The 20,586-nt window shown below is 41.3% G+C and overlaps 2 protein-coding genes across 2 annotated transcripts in view; one reads left to right on the top strand and one right to left on the bottom strand.

Annotated features, from left to right (window-relative positions):
- Positions 1 to 319: 319 nt before the first annotated feature.
- On the bottom strand, positions 320 to 6,577 carry LOC135466718 (uncharacterized). Its single transcript, XM_064744367.1, has 2 exons — positions 6,473 to 6,577; positions 320 to 3,265 (listed from the first exon to the last, which is right to left on the bottom strand). The coding sequence occupies exons 1-2, from the start codon at positions 6,480 to 6,482 to the stop codon at positions 1,728 to 1,730; spliced, it is 1,548 nt and encodes a 515-aa protein (XP_064600437.1). The 5' UTR covers positions 6,483 to 6,577; the 3' UTR covers positions 320 to 1,727.
- Positions 6,578 to 6,853: 276 nt separating this feature from the next.
- LOC135466794 (WD repeat and HMG-box DNA-binding protein 1-like) overlaps positions 6,854 to 20,586 on the top strand; it is a 36,403-nt gene continuing 22,670 nt past the window's right edge. The window contains exons 1-4 of the mRNA XM_064744486.1: positions 6,854 to 6,985; positions 7,861 to 7,972; positions 18,958 to 19,109; positions 19,391 to 19,499. Coding sequence (XP_064600556.1) covers positions 6,909 to 6,985; positions 7,861 to 7,972; positions 18,958 to 19,109; positions 19,391 to 19,499 — 450 coding nt within the window. The 5' untranslated portion in view covers positions 6,854 to 6,908. The remainder of the gene's footprint in view (positions 6,986 to 7,860; positions 7,973 to 18,957; positions 19,110 to 19,390; positions 19,500 to 20,586) is intronic.

Below are 20,586 nucleotides of genomic sequence, written 5' to 3'. Positions count from 1 at the left end.
CTGCAATAATCTCTGACTCATGTAAATACACTGTCAAGAAAATATGAGCCATAATTAGACAGCTGTGGTAGTGAGTCTGTGGACACATGCAGACTCACTCCAATGCTGTTATCGCCGGGCTGTGCTTTGCAAATGATGATAAATACATGTACAAAACATGCTTTCACTTTGACAAAACCATTTGCAACTGCTAGTAGCGGTATGACAATGCTAATCTCTCACTCACCATGTATGCCTTATGTCCACAGAAAGTAAACTGATACATGCATATGAAAATGGAGTCAATACAAGATGAGAAATGCTACATGGAGAAATTAGTCTACATGGAGTAATGACCTGCTATACTGGTAAGTTGACATAACCCATGCTTTATCTTTGGTTCTGAATACAAACTGAGTCACAAGCTGTTTTGTGACATAACACAATTGTATACTGCCTGTGCCACACATCAGACTTTTTTGTTTCAATCAGCCTTTTGTGATATACATTTATGCACAATCCTTACATCCTTACAAGATACTTACATTATACATAGACAGGAAAAGAAGGAAAAAAACTATTCAGTCAATATTTAAAGGTATGGTACATCAAATCAGCGTGATCCTACCAAATACAATAAGTCCTGAAACAGGTACCACACTTCAAGCCATCTACTTCATCAGACTTACACTCAAATAAATGCCATAAAATAGGACAAAGAGTGCGTTTATTCACATCCACTACTTGCAAAATTGATATTTTTTTTCCTGTAAACCCTTTTTGTGTACTTAGTACATGTACATGTACTTTCTACAGACTTTTCTTGTGAACCATGTTTTAATGGTTTTTGTCTTGTATATATAATGGTATTAAACAACAGAAAAACATGAAGTAAGATGTCACAACCTGATGTAAGAGGTCCTCAAATCTAAGATTTGAACACAAAGTTACTGGATATCACATTTAAGTGGTTACTGGCGCTTACTTCTTGCCTAGTACATAAACACACATAATGGTCAAGTGTCTGCTATCCATCTGCTCATTGTTGCGGGTTTCCTCAGTCTCTGCTCGGTTTCCTTCCACAGTAATGCTAGTTCTCATCACAGATGTGAAATATTCTTGAGTACAGTGTAAAGCACCAGCCAAATAAATAAAAACATGTACTATACACAATGATGCGCTGTATTTGAATGTCGATTTAATAGTGGGCTATAATTTAGAATGTAGGCAAGCAATTCAGACAATTAAGAACATATATAACAGTAAAAATAATTTAAAATATATAAACCAAACTCATGCTGACTACCAAAGGGCATATTGAACCTTGTACTTTTGCACAGATATGCTTAAAATTAAATTAAAAGTAAAATCTCCACAAAAACCTTTTTTTCTAGTAGATATACTAAATTTAAATGATAAAATGAAAACTGTCACAAAAATAATAGCACTCTATGACTATTTGCACTGGAATTGCTTGCTTAGAGAATGAATGATCAAGATCTCGTACCTAACAAGAATTTCAATCATTAATTTTGAAAGCTTATAGCAGGAATTTTTGTGAAAATTTGCATATATGCTTACTAAAAAGACCTGGAGTGAAACTTTGTTTTGTACTAGACCCTCATAAGTGCACATTTGTGTCCTTAAGTTTGCCACTCTCAGGAACTAGTGTGATCTGAAAGCATGAAGATATGTTGATGTCAGACTTGGTCCCTGGAGAAAGCTACCATCAATGACAACACTGTGGGTTACCAACAACACTGAGTTTCCAGACTTCGCACCCGGACCTTGTGCTTGTAATGATAATACCGTAGATAACCCTGTAGGGAATTAGGTAAAGGTAACTGAGTGATGCCGTCATATGTGTTGGCACTCACGATAATAGATCGACACAAGTGCTGTAAGCTGAAGGGAAAGGACCTGTTCAGTGGCAGAGTAAGCATGGGTTCAAAGAACAGGCAGCAGCTTGGGTCCTTGTAGTGTTCGATCAAACCGCAAACGGTGTCTGTGGCAAAAACACCTGGGTCATGTGAGTCGAAACTGAACTTGTGGTTAAACTGTTCTACCCGGGCATGTAACGAGCGACCATAACGCCGGAAGCTGACAGAGAAGAGGAATTCATCCTGGGCGCTGTCCCTCAGCAGAAAAGTACCCTCAGGTTTGTTCTCTAGCAGCTTTTCTGCCTCGTATCTGTCCATAACACCCCAGTAAAAACTACAGTTAGTGATACACGCCAAGTCTGGAACCAAACAATGAACATAGTCCACCTGTGAGTGTACAGACACATATGGTGCACGAGGACCTAGACTGGCCACGTCAGAATACTGATTCTCCTCCTCTGAGGCATCAACGCTGCTCTCCCCTACCCCAGCTCCCACAGACTGGGGCCATGGACCAGATATTGTACATTGTTTCTGAAAAGCAGGGGTGAAAAGCGTCCCACCGTTGCAGGAATAAAGCAGGTTTTTTGAGTCCAGACTTACTCTGCGTGACTTATCCACAGCACCTTGTTCTTTGCATTGTACAAGACTCATGTCATCCACAGATTCAGCATCTGATGTATCAACGCCAATCCAAGCCTTAAACATGGTGGATGCGGAAACGCCCGTTTGACCTGCACCATTGTGTGCCTTTGGCTTTGCCCGCCCTTTACCTTTGGTACCTTTTGATTTTGTGGGTTGATCAGTGTCCAGTCCTCCAAATGTTGTTGGTATAGGTAGAGGTCCATTATCTGAGGATGCTGCCCCGTAACAATACAGTACTGGTTGTCCATCAGTTTGTCTGTACGCTGTACATGTGCAGCTAACTTCCATCCCTGACCCGGATGCCGCTAAGTTCCCGTGGTCCTCTCCATTCTTCAGGCGTTTTGGTAGTTTCCCTCTCAGTTTAACTGCCCATGACTTACGAGCCATTTTTCGAGAGAAGCCTTCAACAGATTTCTTCCGCAGGGAGCGGTCCCTACTTGACTTGCCCTCAGGGAAACTGCCTTCATCGCTGTGACTGGACAGCAAAACCTCTGCACATGCGCTTAATCCATTAGTCTGTAGATCTGGTTCTGGGCAGCTACTGCTCACTGTGGGTTTATCCTGACAGGGGAGCTCATCCTGATCAGTGATACTGACCAGAGACAACTCACTCCCACAGCAGAAGAATGGCCGTACAGCTGACCGATGCATTCTCAGCCGACTGGATGCTGGCAGAATCATGGCCTCATCATCTTGTGTGCTCACCGCTGGAGCTGAGCTGCTCTCTTCTGCTTCCACACAAATACTGTCCTGACAGACACCTAAGGAAAAAAGAGACAGAACAGAATATTAAACAAATATATACCAAAGGTCCTATAGTACTCCAGATAAACATATTTTTGAGGCAGTAGAGTACTCCTCCAATTTTTAGCATTGGAGTACTGGCTAATATCATAGGAGTACTGGCTTATATCATAGGGTTACTGGCTTATATCATAGGAGTACTGGCTTATATCATAGGAGTACTGGCTTATATCATAAGAGTACTGCCTGAACAGAGAAAACCATCAACGCATTTTTTGTTATCAGCATTGTTCTCATGATTTTGATCCTCCTTATTTCTAAAACTGACATGCCTACAGCAGCCATCATCAGTGATGTCGATAGATATTCAGTGAAGTAAGTCCGCTCGACCATACGTTGCCATTTTGAGTGGGTCCTCGGAAAATTTAATGGGTCCTGAATAAAATGTTTGTTTTTTTTTCTTCTTTGGACAAATTGGAGAGTTAAACTTGTGTTAGATGTTAATAAACACGTGAATATGTAACATTTCAAACTACGAAGACGTAAGCTTCTTCACCTGAGAGATGCTCTTCCAGTAAGAAAATGATGACCTTTCCAGGGCTACATCTAGAAAACAACATGAATGTTCTGTTTCCAGTAAAGTACTGCTACCATACCCATTCTGAATAAATGTTCAAATTACTACTAGCCAGACCAAAACTATTTTAGTTCACATGTTTCATACTGGATTTTTTTCATCGAATTATGAAAGAAAATTTGTAATTTTTTTTTTTTAATCACTGCATTTATAATTCAGAACAGGACTTTTTTGGGGTAAAAAATGAAAACTTAGGTCCGCTGGAACATATGATTAAATGCCTGTAGGCAATTGATGGGCTTAAATTACTATTACGCACCTGCTGCAATGCGCAATATTTTGAGAAAACAGTCTCGTATTTATGAACTAGAGCCCAAGGGCTGCAAAATGGGTCTATTGCTCTTCTTCTAACTGCTAACAGTTAAAAAAACATTCATGTAAGCAAGAATATAAAAAAAAAAATAACAAAGGCTGATTATAAATAAACAAGAGCGCAGCCGAAGACTTGATCCTAAAACGTTTTAGCACAGGCTTAAATAAAAATGCTGACTACTGAAAGAATGAATGACTATGCCTTAACGCTACATCAGCAAATATCTCAGCCACATCATGGGCGAGACAACTTAAAGAGGCTCTATGAATAATAACATATTCATAGTGCTTTCTACCTCTGGTTCACTGAGTGCAACATTTTCATCAAGGGAGGTAACCCTAAAGAAGATTCAGAAGAGAAACCAAAAAAAAAAAATATTTACCAGATTCAATTCAACCATCATTTTAACGTTATGACAATGTTTATCATCAGAGTACAAAACCTATAGTTGTCAAAAACGAACGTGAACCATCACATTATAGATGCTGGTCCTCCACAAGATAACCTGGCTTCAAACTAAAAGACAAAACATCTGAGTCAGTCACCTTGAAACTTGATTCTGAAACATGCATCGCTAGGGCCCATAAAAACAAGATGATGATGACAAGGTGATGTTTATCTTCCTTTTTCTTTCTAACAAGGTATGTCAACCAAACAATATGTTGATTTTACGAAGAATACATGTAGAACCATTCAGAGCATGGTTCTGATGGAGTGCTTCAAGAGCTTTATGATCTTCTTAACAGGAGACTCTGAAAGCCCTTGAGCCTTAAAAATAGCCAGTACTGAACATTTAAATGAACTGCTATTAGCGCTATTAGTATTAGTAGGGCACACTGTTATTATGGTAGAATGTACATTTGTGACAAAAACCTAGTCAAAATTAAAAACCAATGGTCTGTATATGTAAAATAGTGCACTTACCACATAATTATCAGTTCATTTCCCTTAAGATTCACACTCTGTAACCATAAATTTGGGATAAACTTTGTCAAATCTCCTGTTTTTCAGTGCACTTCCATAGTTGGGAAGTCCAGGATCCAAAAATGAGGCTCTTGTAAATATCCTTAAGGCAACTTGCTGCCGTATATAGAAACATTGAAAAAAAAAAAATAATGTTTTGTTTTTCACAGAATGCAAGTGCCTCTATGTCAAATCTAACTACAAAAACACAGCCTTTACTGATGTAAAAAAACATCCTGAGAACAAGGCTAGGGGTATAGAAGAAACATCCTGAGAACAAGACTAGGGGTATAGAAGAAACATCCTGAGAACATGGCTGAGGGTATAGAAGAAACATTCCTAGAACATGGTTGGGGGTATAGAAGAAACATTCTGAGAACATGGCTGGGGGTATAGAAGAAACATGCTGAGAACATGGCTGGGGGTATAGAAGAAACATTCCGAGAACATGGCTGGGGGTATAGAAAATCATTTTTCTTACTGTGATCGGTCCTGTATGTCATAACCTAGGAGTGATTCAGATTAAATCTTAAAAAAGATCAGATTAGATTGACGTTGTTGTTGCAGCTAGTTACACAAGATATTATTCTGAATGATACCAATTTGGAATGGGTTTGAGAGTGTTTACCTGGCTGAAAGCTATTACATAACCAGCGACAACAAAGAAAAAGATCACATGGTCGGGTACAGGTAGAGCCTTTGGCACCTGGCTTCAGAAGCAGGTGGGGCTAGACCAGGTAGGTTGGATAAGCTTATTATGGATTGGCACTTGTCTAGGTCTACATCAAAAAATTTAGATAAGGAAGCAATAGGGTGTCATAAGCTTTTATTTGCATTCCATGCGATTAAATGGCAATAGGGCCCACAAGCAAAACTTGTTGTGAGGCAACGACCTGGTGTGTCAATCACGTCAGCATAATGCCAGAACGTGTTGACATGACACTTTGACAGAGCGCACAGTGAAAGTGTGTCTACTATCTACATGTTGCTGGCACGGTTTTATTATGGCATAGTTCCCGGGCTTCGTGACTTCATCATATTTTCAAACCTGGAATGACGGCCTTCATACTGTTACACAATCATTTCTCCCTAACACGATTCCTGTAATCGGATCGATAGTGAGCCAGGTTAGCCTCATGTCAGCCTCCCGCCGGTATGCGTGGGAGTGTACGGGATAGGCCTATCGCACTCACCCACCTACATGTACGTACTCTGTCCATCAATACCAAAATAACCGACAAAGAAAATCTTCCACGAATCTCCTGGTATGTGCTGAATGTTATTAACGTGTATTTAGAGACACATACTTACTGGTGGCCATCTTGAGACACGATTTAGACTACACGTCCGCGGAAATTACACATGATTTAAGTCTCACACAACACCAGCTTCCCATCCTCGATAAATTATTTCCCGTTGAGGTGGCGCTGACTATTCCTGTCATCAGAAACGTCACATCCGCTTGAGGGGACATCTGTAATTTCCAGCCAGGTAGTCTCCAAAATGAATTAATTTCTGTCGAATATCCATTATTATTTTAAATATTTTTGTTTAAGTTTTACTTCTCATTCCATGGCATGTAGAGATTAAAGGCGGTAATATTAGTTTTACCACACCAAAACTTTATATCGTATTCCATCCGTGAATAAGTTAAGGTTTTTGCATTTATTTTGGCGGTGTTAATGACAGGAAGTAGATCAAGAACCGAAATTTGGCGGTAAACGCGATTTTCTCTGTTGGTTAAGAGATGGCACCAAGCAAGAAACCTTTACGATACGCTCATAGTGATGGGCACACAGATTTGTGTTACGACACATCTGGCAGGTAAAATGAAACGAATCAACGTGCTTTTCTTTTTTTCCGGAGTGACGTTAAGAATTTGCCATCCTTAAAACTGAAGAGTGAAGTGAAATTGTTGACGCGAACTGACCGCCGTCTTTCTTCAAAGGAAGCCAGCTGTAAAGACAAGGTCGATCCTTTTGTTCGTCAGTGAGCCCATTCCCACATGTTTATTGTTAAAACCTGGTCCTTCATTGAGCTGATGTCACTCTACCATGTGACACCAACCCCAACCTTAAAATTCCTCCAAAAAAACTATATCTAGACTGTTCCACGATGCTGTGTTATACTTTGGCTGCGGCAAACAGTGCTCTAGTCGAAGTCACTCTCAGCTCTGTCCATCAGCCCATGAGTCAAATTTTAACATCCTTTGATCCAGGGTGCCAGACGACTTGGTCGTTCTCTCAAATCATTTTGGTATCAAATGACGTTAAGGGATATCACGACAGTGTCAGCTGGTTGTAGAATCTGGGTGAGATAACTCTCATTCTAGCAATGGATCGGCTTCTAGATTTATCAAGAGAAACATCACATATCTGTTTTTTTTTTACCATAAGCAATACGAACATCTGCGGCACTAAATTCAGCCCATCTCAATGGGGTCACTGTGCAGTGCAGGCAGTGCCTAATCAACATTTCTGGAATCTCGCAAGTTGACTGGCACTGTCACATCAATGACATCATAAATGTCCATTCAGCATACAGAATGCCACACAGTATGTTCTTGGATAAGCTCCCTACACATCAGTGAATATAGGCCATCCTTAGTTAGAAAATTTATTTACTGCTACATAAATTCAAACATTTGGAAGTGGCTAAGTTCTTATTATTAATGTGTTTGTGATTTTTGTTCAAATAAGGTACTTGTTAACATGTGGTTTGGATGGAGATGCTCGGATCTGGGATGGGGTGGAGGATGACGATGCTATTTCTCACAGAGCTGGAGATAAGGTCTATGCTATTGCTTTCAAGGTATTGTGTTACTTTTTTACTTGTATTATCTCTGCTACTATGTGTCAGTAAAACCTTACACATTTGGGCTGTGGTAATGTTTTATACAGGTATTAATTACGTTCATTGTTCATTCACATTTCTGAGCTAGACAAGCAAGGAGCAATTAACAGTTCCCTGTACATATGCCAGGAGAGCGCTACCCAATTTCAGGGATTAGTTCTCTAAAAGGATTGAACGATTGATTGGTTGTTGGTTAATGCCATTCCATATTCAGGGAATTTCAGCCTGCCTTGGGCATGTTGGGTAAACCACTCACCTTTGGCAAGCTACATGCAAGTTAGACTTCCAAACCATATTGTTAGAATATAGGTGGCCTTCAACGAATGTCAGACTGTACAATCATCCCTTTGAGCCTCCACCCCTCCCTCGACAGCTTATTGTCACCAAACCCCCTGCAAACAGCGAGAGAGTAGCAATGACATGTCCAAGGACAGGATTAAACCAGTATCTCATGGTCATGATATCATTAGCAGGGAATTGGCAGTTTATTAACAGGACTTAGAACATGGAGAAACAACCATGGTCAATCTCGTCAATAACAAAAAGACTGCTGGGAGATAAACTGCTGAGCATTCCAAAAACAAAAATAGTTGTCCATTCCAGGCTGAAGTTGTAATCTTTTCCAACCGATTATTCTGAATGGGAAAAAAAAACCTTCAAAACCACTTTAAAAAGTAAAAGGGAAGAAGCCAACATGCTAAAGAAATAATGTGATTTAAGACCATTTTTATGAAGTATTTTGGACACATTCATGACATGAAAAACAGAAATACTCAAGAGTTGTTTAAATGTTCGACCTAAATAAAGTGACACAAACCATACTCAGTCATTTACATATACTTGAATGATTTGTAAATGTATAGAACACTCCAAATTAAACACAATTCTATTCAACATGGTGTCCAACTATCACTGCTATCACAACTGTTCCTCAAGATTCAGCTGTTGCATTACTCATTCCAATGGAAAGTATTACTTCAGCTAACAATCTGATGTTCCAGAGCTCTTTTCTGTTTTGAAGCTCATGTTTAAGATGACTTTTATCAAATTTACAGTTTCCAAGAGGAACAGCAAAATATGATGAGAGATAGTGAACACATTTCAAGTTTTCAGATGAATCAGTTCTCTAGTTCCCTGGGTCTAACCAGATCATATTTTGGAACATTTCATCCTATAGGGACTGAAATCTAGTATTTATACAAATTATGAAGGACTCAATTACATCTGATTTAACACATTCTAAGGTTTCATCTGAATATTAAGGTGTGTCCGATCAACTTCTACACCCACCACTGGAGAGGTAGGTGACGAGTACATACTCTCTGTTTGCTCTGTTTTGCTTTTCGTGGTCAGGTTTTGAAAAGGAACACGGTCACTTCATGGTGTTGGCAAACAGACTGTTCTCTCCTTCCTGAAGTGTGTTGAATGTGATTTTGATTCCAGATACTTCTTCTATCAGAGTCTGAATTGGCTTTTTTGTACACCACAGGCCTTCAAATTCTGCTTAGGTCTTTTCAGTTGTCGGCAAAACTTCAAACAGACATAAACCACTTTTAAATTTAAGTGATAATTGTGCCACTTTATTTAATACAGCCTTCAGCAAACAACACATACCTGATAATTTTCAAGTCCTTTAATCGTTTAAGTATTTCCAAGAGTTGAAAAGCCCGGCGCGAACTGTTTGCAACCGATTTTTCAATAGCTATTGCGAGTGGAATCCAGTTGTGAAGCAGTGTCTGGAGACCATTACAAAGATGGCTAACAAGTCTGGCTCCATGTTATTTCGGAAATTTGTATACATGCACACAAAGAGATTGGGTAGTCAACTTAAAGTGATGAAGAAATCTACCAGGATTTTTCATCAAGTAGAAATATTGTTGTTAAGAAATACTTTACTTCAGCAGTTTTCTGGATCTTCATTATACTGTCCTTTAATGCAAGCTCAGATCTATGGGAAATACAGTGAACAGTTACAAGCCACGGGCATTCATTTTTGAATCTGGTGAGAAGACCACTATATATGCCGGTGTTCACGGCAATACCGTCTGCTGTTGCAGAGATGAGTGATGGTATTGTCTATTGCGGATTTCAGATTTTCAGCTGTTGCATCACCTAGGTCATTAATGTTTATCAACGCTGTTGTAAAACAAACAGGTACGCCATGTTTGACCATCCCCACAAGGACCAATTCCTTTTCACTTCCTGTTTTCCTGGCTTGTGAACTATCACTTAAGACAGAAGACGCTGAGCTTGCTGTTCAGGTCTCAGGGATTTTATCCCTAACTGAATCTGCAATAAGAGAGATGAATTCTCAGGCATGTTAGCCAGAGGCTGTTCCTTGAGATGAACTCCATTGGCTTTCTGGGAATCTACAATTGTTTTGAAATTTCTCATTGGCTGTCCAGAAACTGCAAGTAAGTACGCATTTGGAAGCAATTTCCTGTAGGCTTCACCAGCACTTTTTTGCAGAAAACTTTGGATTCTGGGTTGGGCTAAATTTCCTTCTGCATAACCAGCATCGTTAGGCTTTGGTGTTACCTCACTTCCCAATATTTCCTGGTACTCCAAGGCTACTGCATGACCCTAGATGGAAAACACAAAGACAGGTAATATAGAATATTGTAAAATCTGTCTAAAAATGCACAGTACACTACTAAATCTTTGTCACAAAATAGTGGATTTTAGTTATAGAAAGAAATACATTTCAGACAGACAACTATTAATTTTACTCAAACTGTAAAAGTACTATTTAGGCTGTCTGATTGACAATTAAAGGATATTCAGCAATCAAAACATGGTCCAGTTTCACAAAACCAATCAAATTACTGATCAATGCAGTAATTCAGTAAATCCCACATGGAGTGTTTGGAAAAACAAACTTCAGCAAAATACTGCAACAGTATGGTATTATGGTGCAAAACAATACATGCCGAGTCCATCGTGTCCTCCATCTTTAACACCCTGTAATTTATGCTGGGGGTGTGTTGCCTCTCAGCCAGTGAGAGTCGTTAAAACTGCCGGCTTGTTTGTGTGAACTCGGAACCTATGTCCAACTTTTCGGTTTCCCGATCGTCAAGCGGAAAACAAACTGTACTGTGCGATACCTTCTGAGAAGAACAGTTCTGCCGGAAATGTATGAACTGCACTTTGGTGGTTTCCGAAGTCAATTCTCCTCCTAACACATAAGACGTCAGGATTAGTTCTTAGGCAAAATGGAGTCGCCCACAGCTGATGTACACGTCTCTGACTATAAAACTTAACACAATTACTAAGAATGATAGAGAAAAAGCTTCCCTTTTTAATACAAGTGTTATTTGTAAATTTTAACATTTTGTATCAGTTTGGTATTCATAATAATATATTTATGACAATCTTCTATTTATTATTAACGCACTTACCATAGTATTGGTTTTAAAGACTTATCAACCAGTACCTGATGTCCCTTTAGCTATAAATTGTGATGACGAGAATTAATGTTACGTTGAATATTTTAACTTGAGTTGTCTCCCTTGACAGGAAACTGCGACGTAGGCAACCAGTATACACTTAAATAGTTAAATTTTCAACCTCGGCATCACATATCGGTAGCTAAATGAGTTAGCTTAGCGACATTTAGAAACAGAAATCAATTGATTTATGTCTAACTTACTGTAGAAGACAAATGTCTTGTGACATTATGTTTTGTCACGCATTCCGATCCTCTGACATATGTCTCGAGTTTCCTGTGGGCTTTACTGCAAATTGGGCGATCTGACTTGATTTTATCTGTGTATTTAGAGCAAATTTTGCAGTAAACTTTCATCACACAGACCTGACCTAGAATATGGGCCATGCTGTACCCTGTGTCAGCGGATACATTCCAGGTCAAGAATGTCGAAAGATTCACAAAACTTCCCTTTCTGGACACACACACAGAGTTTCGCATGCCATAGTACACGTGCTATCACACGGTCAAGATCCTAACCATGCGCTAGTTACCGGCCCTGAGTGTTTATCTCCTCTAATAGGGGGCGCTAGCGACTTCCACTTTCAGCCACGCAGTAAATAAACGTTACTGCCCATGCTGTTACAGCTGACCTAACTTGCTATGTGAGAAGTAGGTAATGGAACTTACAAATACATGACCGAAGCAAAAGGCGTGCCGTGAAACAGTGGCTGACCTTAGATTTTGGGCGCGCAATAGGGAGTGAGGGCGATCGCACGCCTTTCGTTTTAAGGTCTGTAGAGTGGGGTAACTCTTACCGAGCAACACAGCTGTGAGAGTTACGGAGAGAAACAGCCCTAAATGTGTGGGATTGAGGGTAAGGAGAGAAACAGCCCTAAATGTGTTGGATTGAGGGTAAGGAGAGAAACAGCCCTAAATGTGTTGGATTGAGGGTAAGGAGAGAAACAGCCCTGAATGTGTTGGATTGAGGGTATGGGGAGAAACAGTCCTAAATGTGTGAGATTGAGGGTATGGAGAGAAACAGCCCTAAATGTGTTGGATTGAGGGTATGGAGAGAAACAGCCCTAAATGTGTGGATTGACGGTATGGAGAGAAACAGCCCTAAATGTGTTGGATTGAGGGTAAGGAGAGAAACAGCCCTAAATGTGTTGGATTGAGGGTATGGAGAGAAACAGCCCTAAATATGTGGGATTGAGGGTATGGAGAGAAACAGCCCTAAATGTGTTGGATTGAGGGTAAGGAGAGAAACAGCCCTAAATGTGTTGGATTGAGGGTATGGAGAGAAACAGCTCTAAATGTGTGGGATTGACGGTATGGAGAGACAAGGCCCTAAATGTGTGCGATTGAGGGTATGGAGAGAAACAGCCCAAAATGTGTTGGATTGAGGGTATGGAGAGAAACAGCCCTAAATGTGTGGGATTGAGGGTATGGAGAGAAACAGCTCTAAATGTGTTGGATTGAGGGTAAGGAGAGAAACAGCCCTAAATGTGTGGGATTGAGGGTATGGAGAGAAACAGCTCTAAATGTGTGGGATTGACGGTATGGAGAGACAAGGCCCTAAATGTGTGCGATTGAGAGTATGGAGAGAAACAGCCCTAAATGTGTTGGATTGAGGGTAAGGAGAGAAACAGCCCTAAATGTGTGGGATTGAGGGTAAGGAGAGGGTATGGGGAGAAACAGCCCTAAATGTGTTGGATTGAGGGTATGGAGAGAAACAGCCCTGAATGTGTTGGATTGACTTTAAGGAGAGAAACAGCCCTAAATGTGTTGGATTGAGGGTATGGAGAGAAACAGCTCTAAATGTGTGGGATTGAGGGTATGGAGAGAAACGGCCCTAAATGTGTGGGATTGAGGGTATGGAGAGAAACAGCCCTAAATGTGTTGGATTGACGGTATGGGGAGAAACAGCCCTAAATGTGTGGGATTGAGGGTATGGGGAGAAACAGCCCTAAATGTGTGGGATTGACGGTATGGAGAGACAAGGCCCTAAATGTGTGCGATTGAGGGTATGGAGAGAAACAGCCCAAAATGTGTTGGATTGAGGGTATGGAGAGAAACAGCCCTAAATGTGTGGGATTGAGGGTATGGAGAGAAACAGCTCTAAATGTGTTGGATTGAGGGTAAGGAGCGAAACAGCCCTAAATGTGTGGGATTGAGGGTATGGAGAGAAACAGCTCTAAATGTGTGGGATTGACGGTATGGAGAGACAAGGCCCTAAATGTGTGCGATTGAGAGTATGGAGAGAAACAGCCCTAAATGTGTTGGATTGGGGGTAAGGAGAGAAACAGCCCTAAATGTGTGGGATTGAGGGTAAGGAGAGGGTATGGAGAGAAACAGCCCTAAATGTGTGGGATTGAGGGTATGGAGAGAAACAGCCCTAAATGTGTTGGATTGAGGGTATGGAGAGAAACGGCCCTAAATGTGTGGGATTGACAGTATGGAGAGAAACAGCCCTAAATGTGTTGGATTGAGGGTATGGAGAGAAACAGCCCTAAATGTGTGGGATTGAGAGTAAGGAGAGAAACAGCCCTAAATGTGTTGGATTGAGGGTATGGAGAGAAACAGCTCTAAATATGTGTGGGATTGAGGGTATGGAGAGAAACAGCTCTAAATGTGTGGGATTGAGGGTATGGAGAGAAACAGCCCAAAATGTGTTGGATTGAGGGTAAGGAGAGAAACAGCCCTAAATGTGTTGGATTGAGGGTATGGAGAGAAACAGCTCTAAATGTGTGGGATTGACGGTATGGAGAGACAAGGCCCTAAATGTGTGCGATTGAGAGTATGGAGAGAAACAGCCCTGAATGTGTTGGATTGACTTTAAGGAGAGAAACAGCCCTAAATGTGTTGGATTGAGGGTATGGAGAGAAACAGCCCTAAATGTGTGGGATTGAGAGTAAGGAGAGAAACAGCCCTAAATGTGTTGGATTGAGGGTATGGAGAGAAACAGCCCTAAATGTGTGGGATTGAGAGTAAGGAGAGAAACAGCCCTAAATGTGTTGGATTGAGGGTATGGAGAGAAACAGCTCTAAATATGTGTGGGATTGAGGGTATGGAGAGAAACAGCTCTAAATGTGTGGGATTGAGGGTATGGAGAGAAACAGCCCAAAATGTGTTGGATTGAGGGTAAGGAGAGAAACAGCCCAAAATGTGTTGGATTGAGGGTATGGAGAGAAACAGCCCTAAATGTGTGGGATTGAGGGTATGGAGAGAAACAGCTCTAAATGTGTTGGATTGAGGGTATGGAGAGAAACAGCCCTAAATGTGTTGGATTGAGGGTATGGAGAGAAACAGCTCTAAATGTGTGGGATTGACGGTATGGAGAGACAAGGCCCTAAATGTGTGCGATTGAGAGTATGGAGAGAAACAGCCCTAAATGTGTTGGATTGAGGGTAAGGAGAGAAACAGCCCTAAATGTGTGGGATTGAGGGTAAGGAGAGGGTATGGGGAGAAACAGCCCTAAATGTGTTGGATTGAGGGTATGGAGAAAAACAGCCCTGAATGTGTTGGATTGACTTTAAGGAGAGAAACAGCCCTAAATGTGTTGGATTGAGGGTATGGAGAGAAACAGCTCTAAATGTGTGGGATTGAGGGTATGGAGAGAAACGGCCCTAAATGTGTGGGATTGAGGGTATGGAGAGAAACAGCCCTAAATGTTTGGATTGACAGTACGGAGAGAAACAGCCCTAAATGTGTGGGATTGAGAGTAAGGAGAGAAACAGCCCTAAATGTGTTGGATTGAGGGTATGGAGAGAAACAGCTCTAAATATGTGTGGGATTGAGGGTATGGAGAGAAACAGCTCTAAATGTGTGGGATTGAGGGTATGGAGAGAAACAGCCCTAAATGTGTTGGATTGAGGGTAAGGAGAGAAACAGCCCTAAATGTGTTGGATTGAGGGTATGGAGAGAAACAGCTCTAAATGTGTGGGATTGACGGTATGGAGAGACAAGGCCCTAAATGTTTGCGATTGAGAGTATGGAGAGAAACAGCCCTAAATGTTTGCGATTGAGGGTAAGGAGAGAAACAGCCCTAAATGTGTGGGATTGAGGGTAAGGAGAGGGTATGGGGAGAAACAGCCCTAAATGTGTTGGATTGAGGGTATGGAGAGAAACAGCCCTGAATGTGTTGGATTGACTTTAAGGAGAGAAACAGCCCTAAATGTGTTGGATTGAGGGTAAGGAGAGAAACAGCCCTAAATGTGTTGGATTGAGGGTAAGGAGAGAAACAGCTCTAAATATGTGTGGGATTGAGGGTATGGAGAGAAACAGCTCTAAATGTGTGGGATTGAGGGTATGAAGAGAAACAGCCCTAAATGTGTGCGATTGAGGGTAAGGAGAGAAACAGCCCTAAATGTGTTAGATTGAGGGTAAGAAGAGAAACAGCCCTAAATGTGTGGGATTGAGGGTAAGGAGAGAAACAGCTCTAAATGTGTGGGATTGAGGGTATGGAGAGAAACAGCCCTAAATGTGTGGGATTGACTGCAAGGACAAAAACATCAAATCACACAAACCAATCTAATATATCCATGGCAACCATGTTGTCTCTGTGATTAACTAACCTGTTGTAAAACTCACTGAGGGTCTGTGACAATCACCTCAATCTCTTCATGTAAAATAATTACATTTTCCAAGCTTATACCATAACGGTTCAGGAGTTATAGATTATGGCGGCCGCAGTAGGGTAGCCCCTAAAAATGTCCTTTTCTGTCAATTTGTGTTATTGCTATGGACTATTTTTGGTTAGACCAACCTAAGAAGAGGTTAGTTTATTTGTAGTAACATGTGACTGACATCAGTTTATGCTAGGGAAGATTTAATGCGCTTGTGAAGAGCGGTAAATGTTGCTTACCGTCAGTCCAACACATTTAGGGCTGTTTCTCTCCGTAACTCTTCCAACTGCGTTGCTCAATAAATGTTACTCCACAACTAAGCGTTTCTCTAGCTCAAATAATGTGGCTGAACTGTTATTGGAATTAATACATTTACAGTATAAAACATTACCTTGAATGATAAGATTGCCATATTAATTTTACACAGAAACAGCAGTGATGAAGTTTATGAGTGGAGTGAATGAGGCTTTGCCAGCATTGGTTATCTACCTAAGATACTAAATCTAGTCCAATACAGTAACTGTGGTATTATAGTTATGACCTGACAGCCTTATTCAGCCAACCTCAACTGCATATCTCCGGATGACCTGACAGCCTTATTCAGCCTACCTCAACTGCATATTTCCAAATGACCCGACAACCTTATTCAGCCTAACTCAACTGCATGTTTCCAAATGACCTGACAGCCCTATTCAACCTACCTCAACTGCATGTCTCCAAATGACCGACAACCTTATTCAGCCTAACTCAACTGCATGTTTCCAAATGACCTGACAGCCCTATTCAGCCTACCTCAACTGCATGTTTCCGGATGACCTGACAGCCCTATTCAGCCTAACTCAACTGCATGTTTCCGGATGACCTGACAGCCCTATTCAGCCTACCTCAACTGCATGTCTCCAAATGACCGACAACCTTATTCAGCCTACCTCAACTGCATGTTTCCAAATGACCCGACAACCTTATTCAGCCTACCTCAACTGCATATTTCCAAATGACCCGACAACCTTATTCAGCCTAACTCAACTGCATGTTTCCAAATGACCTGACAGCCCTATTCAACCTACCTCAACTGCATGTCTCCAAATGACCGACAACCTTATTCAGCCTACCTCAACTGCATGTTTCCAAATGACCTGACAGCCCTATTCAGCCTACCTCAACTGCATGTTTCCAAATGACCTGACAGCCCTATTCAGCCTACCTCAACTGCATGTTTCCATATGACCTGACAGCCCTATTCAGCCTAACTCAACTGCATATTTCCAAATGACCCAACAACCTTATTCAGCCTAACTCAACTGCATGTTTCCAAATGACCTGACAGCCTTTTTCAGCATACCTCAACTGCACGTTTCCAAATGACCTGACAGCCTTTTTCAGCCTAACTCAACTGCATGTTTCCAAATGACCTGACAGCCTTATTCAGCCTATCTCAACTGCATATCTCCGGATGACCTGACAGCCTTGTTCAACCTACCTCAACTGCATGTCTCCAGATGACCTGACAGCCCCATTCAGCCTACCTCAACTGCATGTTTCCAAATGACCCGACAACCTTATTCAGCCTAACTCAACTGCATGTTTCCAAATGACCTGACAGCCCTATTCAACCTACCTCAACTGCATGTCTCCAAATGACTGACAACCTTATTCAGCCTAACTCAACTGCATGTTTCCAAATGACCTGACAGCCCTATTCAGCCTATCTCAACTGCATGTCTCCAGATGACCTGACAGCCCTATTCAGCCTACCTCAACTGCATCTTTCCAGATGACCTGACAGCCCTATTCAGCCTACCTCAACTGCATGTTTCCAGATGACCTGACAGCCCTATTCAGCCTACCTCAACTGCATATTTCCAAATGATCTGACAGCCTTATTCAGCCTAACTCAACTGCATGTTTCCAAATGACCTGACAGCCCTATTCAGCCTAACTCAACTGCATGTTTCCAGATGACCTCACAGCCCTATTCAACCTACCTCAACTGCATGTTTCCAAATGACTTGACAGCCCTCTTCAGCCTAACTCAACTGCATGTTTCCAAATGACCTGACAGCCCTATTCAACCTACCTCAACTGCATGTTTCCAAATGACCTGACAGCCCTATTCAGCCTACCTCAACTGCATATCTCCGGATGACCTGACAGCCTTGTTCAGCCTACCTCAACTGCATGTTTCCAAATGACCTGACAGCCCTATTCAGCCTACCTCAACTGCTTATCTCCGGATGACCTGACAGCCCTATTCAGCCTATCTCAACTGCATGTCTCCAGATGACCTGACAGCCCTATTCAGCCTATCTCAACTGCATGTTTCCAAATGACCTGACAGCCTTATTCAGCCTAACTCAACTGCATGTTTCCAAATGACCTGACAGCCCTATTCAGCCTACCTCAACTGCACATTTCCAAATGACCTGACAGCCCTATTCAACCTACCTCAACTGCATGTTTCCAAATGACCTGACAGCCTTATTCAGCCTACCTCAACTGCATGTCTCCAGATGACCTGACAGCCCTATTCAGCCTAACTCAACTGCATGTTTCCAAATGACCCGACAGCCTTATTCAGCCTACCTCAACTGCACGTTTCCAAATGACCTGACAGCCTTTTTCAGCCTAACTCAACTGCATGTTTCCAAATCACCTCACAGCCTTATTCAGCCTAACTCAACTGCACGTTTCCAAATGGCCTGACAGCCTTATTCAGCCTAACTCAACTGCATGTTTCCAGAATGTTCCACCACCATTCATGTGATTCTGGGTTTGGTTCTCCTATCAGAAGGAAGTGCTAACATGTCAAAGTGATGAAATCTTCTGAGTGAAAGCCACTCCTTCTAGTTAACACACTAATTTTCATTAATTGGATACTTTTAAAATTTCAGAACGACAGGTTTTTTACTGCATCTGACTCAAACTCTGTCCAAGCCTACACTTTCCCTGATGGAGCTCCAGATGGGATCATCACCAGATTTACCTCCCCTGTGACTCACATGTGCCTGAACTCATCTGGTAGTACACTTGTAGCTGGTGCTAGGTTTGTACACAAATTGTCACAGATATATCTTAATTGTGTTGGGCATACAAAAGTTGCTTGTTACTCAATAGTATTCAAGATAGTCAAAACATTATTGTCTGCCAATTTTTCCTCCTTTCAAAAAGCCTGCTATGACTTGTTTATGTTACTGCCTTCTACACCTGCCTGCTGCAATATTTGAAGTACATGTGTTGAAAAGATGAGCATTGATTATGTAACTGTGAACTAAATTGGTGTGTTATGGATTTTCAGCTAAACTTGATGTCTTATACAATTTTCAGTGATTTTAGTATAAAAGTTGTGGATGTGGAAAGTTGTGAATTCAGAGCCCTGTCTGGCCATGAAGCCCCAGTTCTCAGTGTGGCACTTCACCCAAACGAGGACATGGTGGTGAGTTATCTCCCTGTTTTGATTACACGTACATATAGCAATTTGTAACATCTTCATAGTGAAGGAGTTCAGTAATATCCAGTTTTGATATTTTGGGAATAATAAATATCCTCCTGGAAGATTTGTTTAGTTTGATGCATTTTAGTCGTCTTCAGTTACTATTGCTGTAGAGAATACCTGTCTGGCATGTTTAGTCGCTGACTTATACAGGTGTGGCTTCATGCAGGTGTGGCTTCATACAGGTGTGGCTTCATGCAGGTGTGGCTTCATACAGGTCTGGCTTCATGCAGGTCTGGCTTCATGCAGGTCTGGCTTCATGCAGGTCTAGCTTCATGCAGGTCTGGCTTCATACAGGTCTGGCTTCATGCAGGTCTGGCTTCATACAGGTATCAGGTCTGACTGAGTTCATACTTGGCTTATGTGAGGCTCAATGTAGGAAAGTTGTCCTGGTTTGGTGCGTGTGAAGATATTCCCATATTTGGACCATCTCCAAACCTTGTTGCAGTCAGCACTCAGCTGACTGCAGTGACATGCATATTTTTTGATAGATGTGAGTACATTATTGGATATCAGTAAAATGTAGAAAAATGTAGAAATATACGAGGCTGTATAATGTTTTAGATTCTAGTGAGTATTAACCAGAACATGATGGAACATACTTACTACACAGTGTATAAACATACCGCAGGATTCACCTAATGTTTGGGCGGTAAAAATGCACTTTTATGAATCACAGAAAGGCCTTAAAATATGCTTTTCATGAAAGGGCTAAAGTATTTCTGATACCCTTAAGAGATCACCTTACCCACTGAATAATTACAGACCCTCGCTAATTGATACTTACTGGAAGTAAGCGGTTAGAACATTGAAGTCTCCCGCGAAACGTTAAGTGAGGAGGGGGAGGGGCGAGGGCTACACCCTTTGTAGATTAATTTTAAAAAGATAGTTTGTAACGTTATACCACAGGTATTTCAAGGAAAAGTCAGTAGTACATGTACATTCATGTACATATGTCATTAAATTAGCTGAACTTGGCTTTATACTTTTATTACATGTTGTTATGAAAGGCATCGCTAATTTAACAGAA

The sequence above is a fragment of the Liolophura sinensis genome, chromosome 6 (assembly GCF_032854445.1).
Source record: "Liolophura sinensis isolate JHLJ2023 chromosome 6, CUHK_Ljap_v2, whole genome shotgun sequence".
NCBI lineage: Eukaryota > Metazoa > Mollusca > Polyplacophora > Chitonida > Chitonidae > Liolophura > Liolophura sinensis.
The sequence above is the reverse complement of the archived record's forward strand: the minus strand, read 5'-3'. Positions and strand labels throughout refer to the sequence as shown.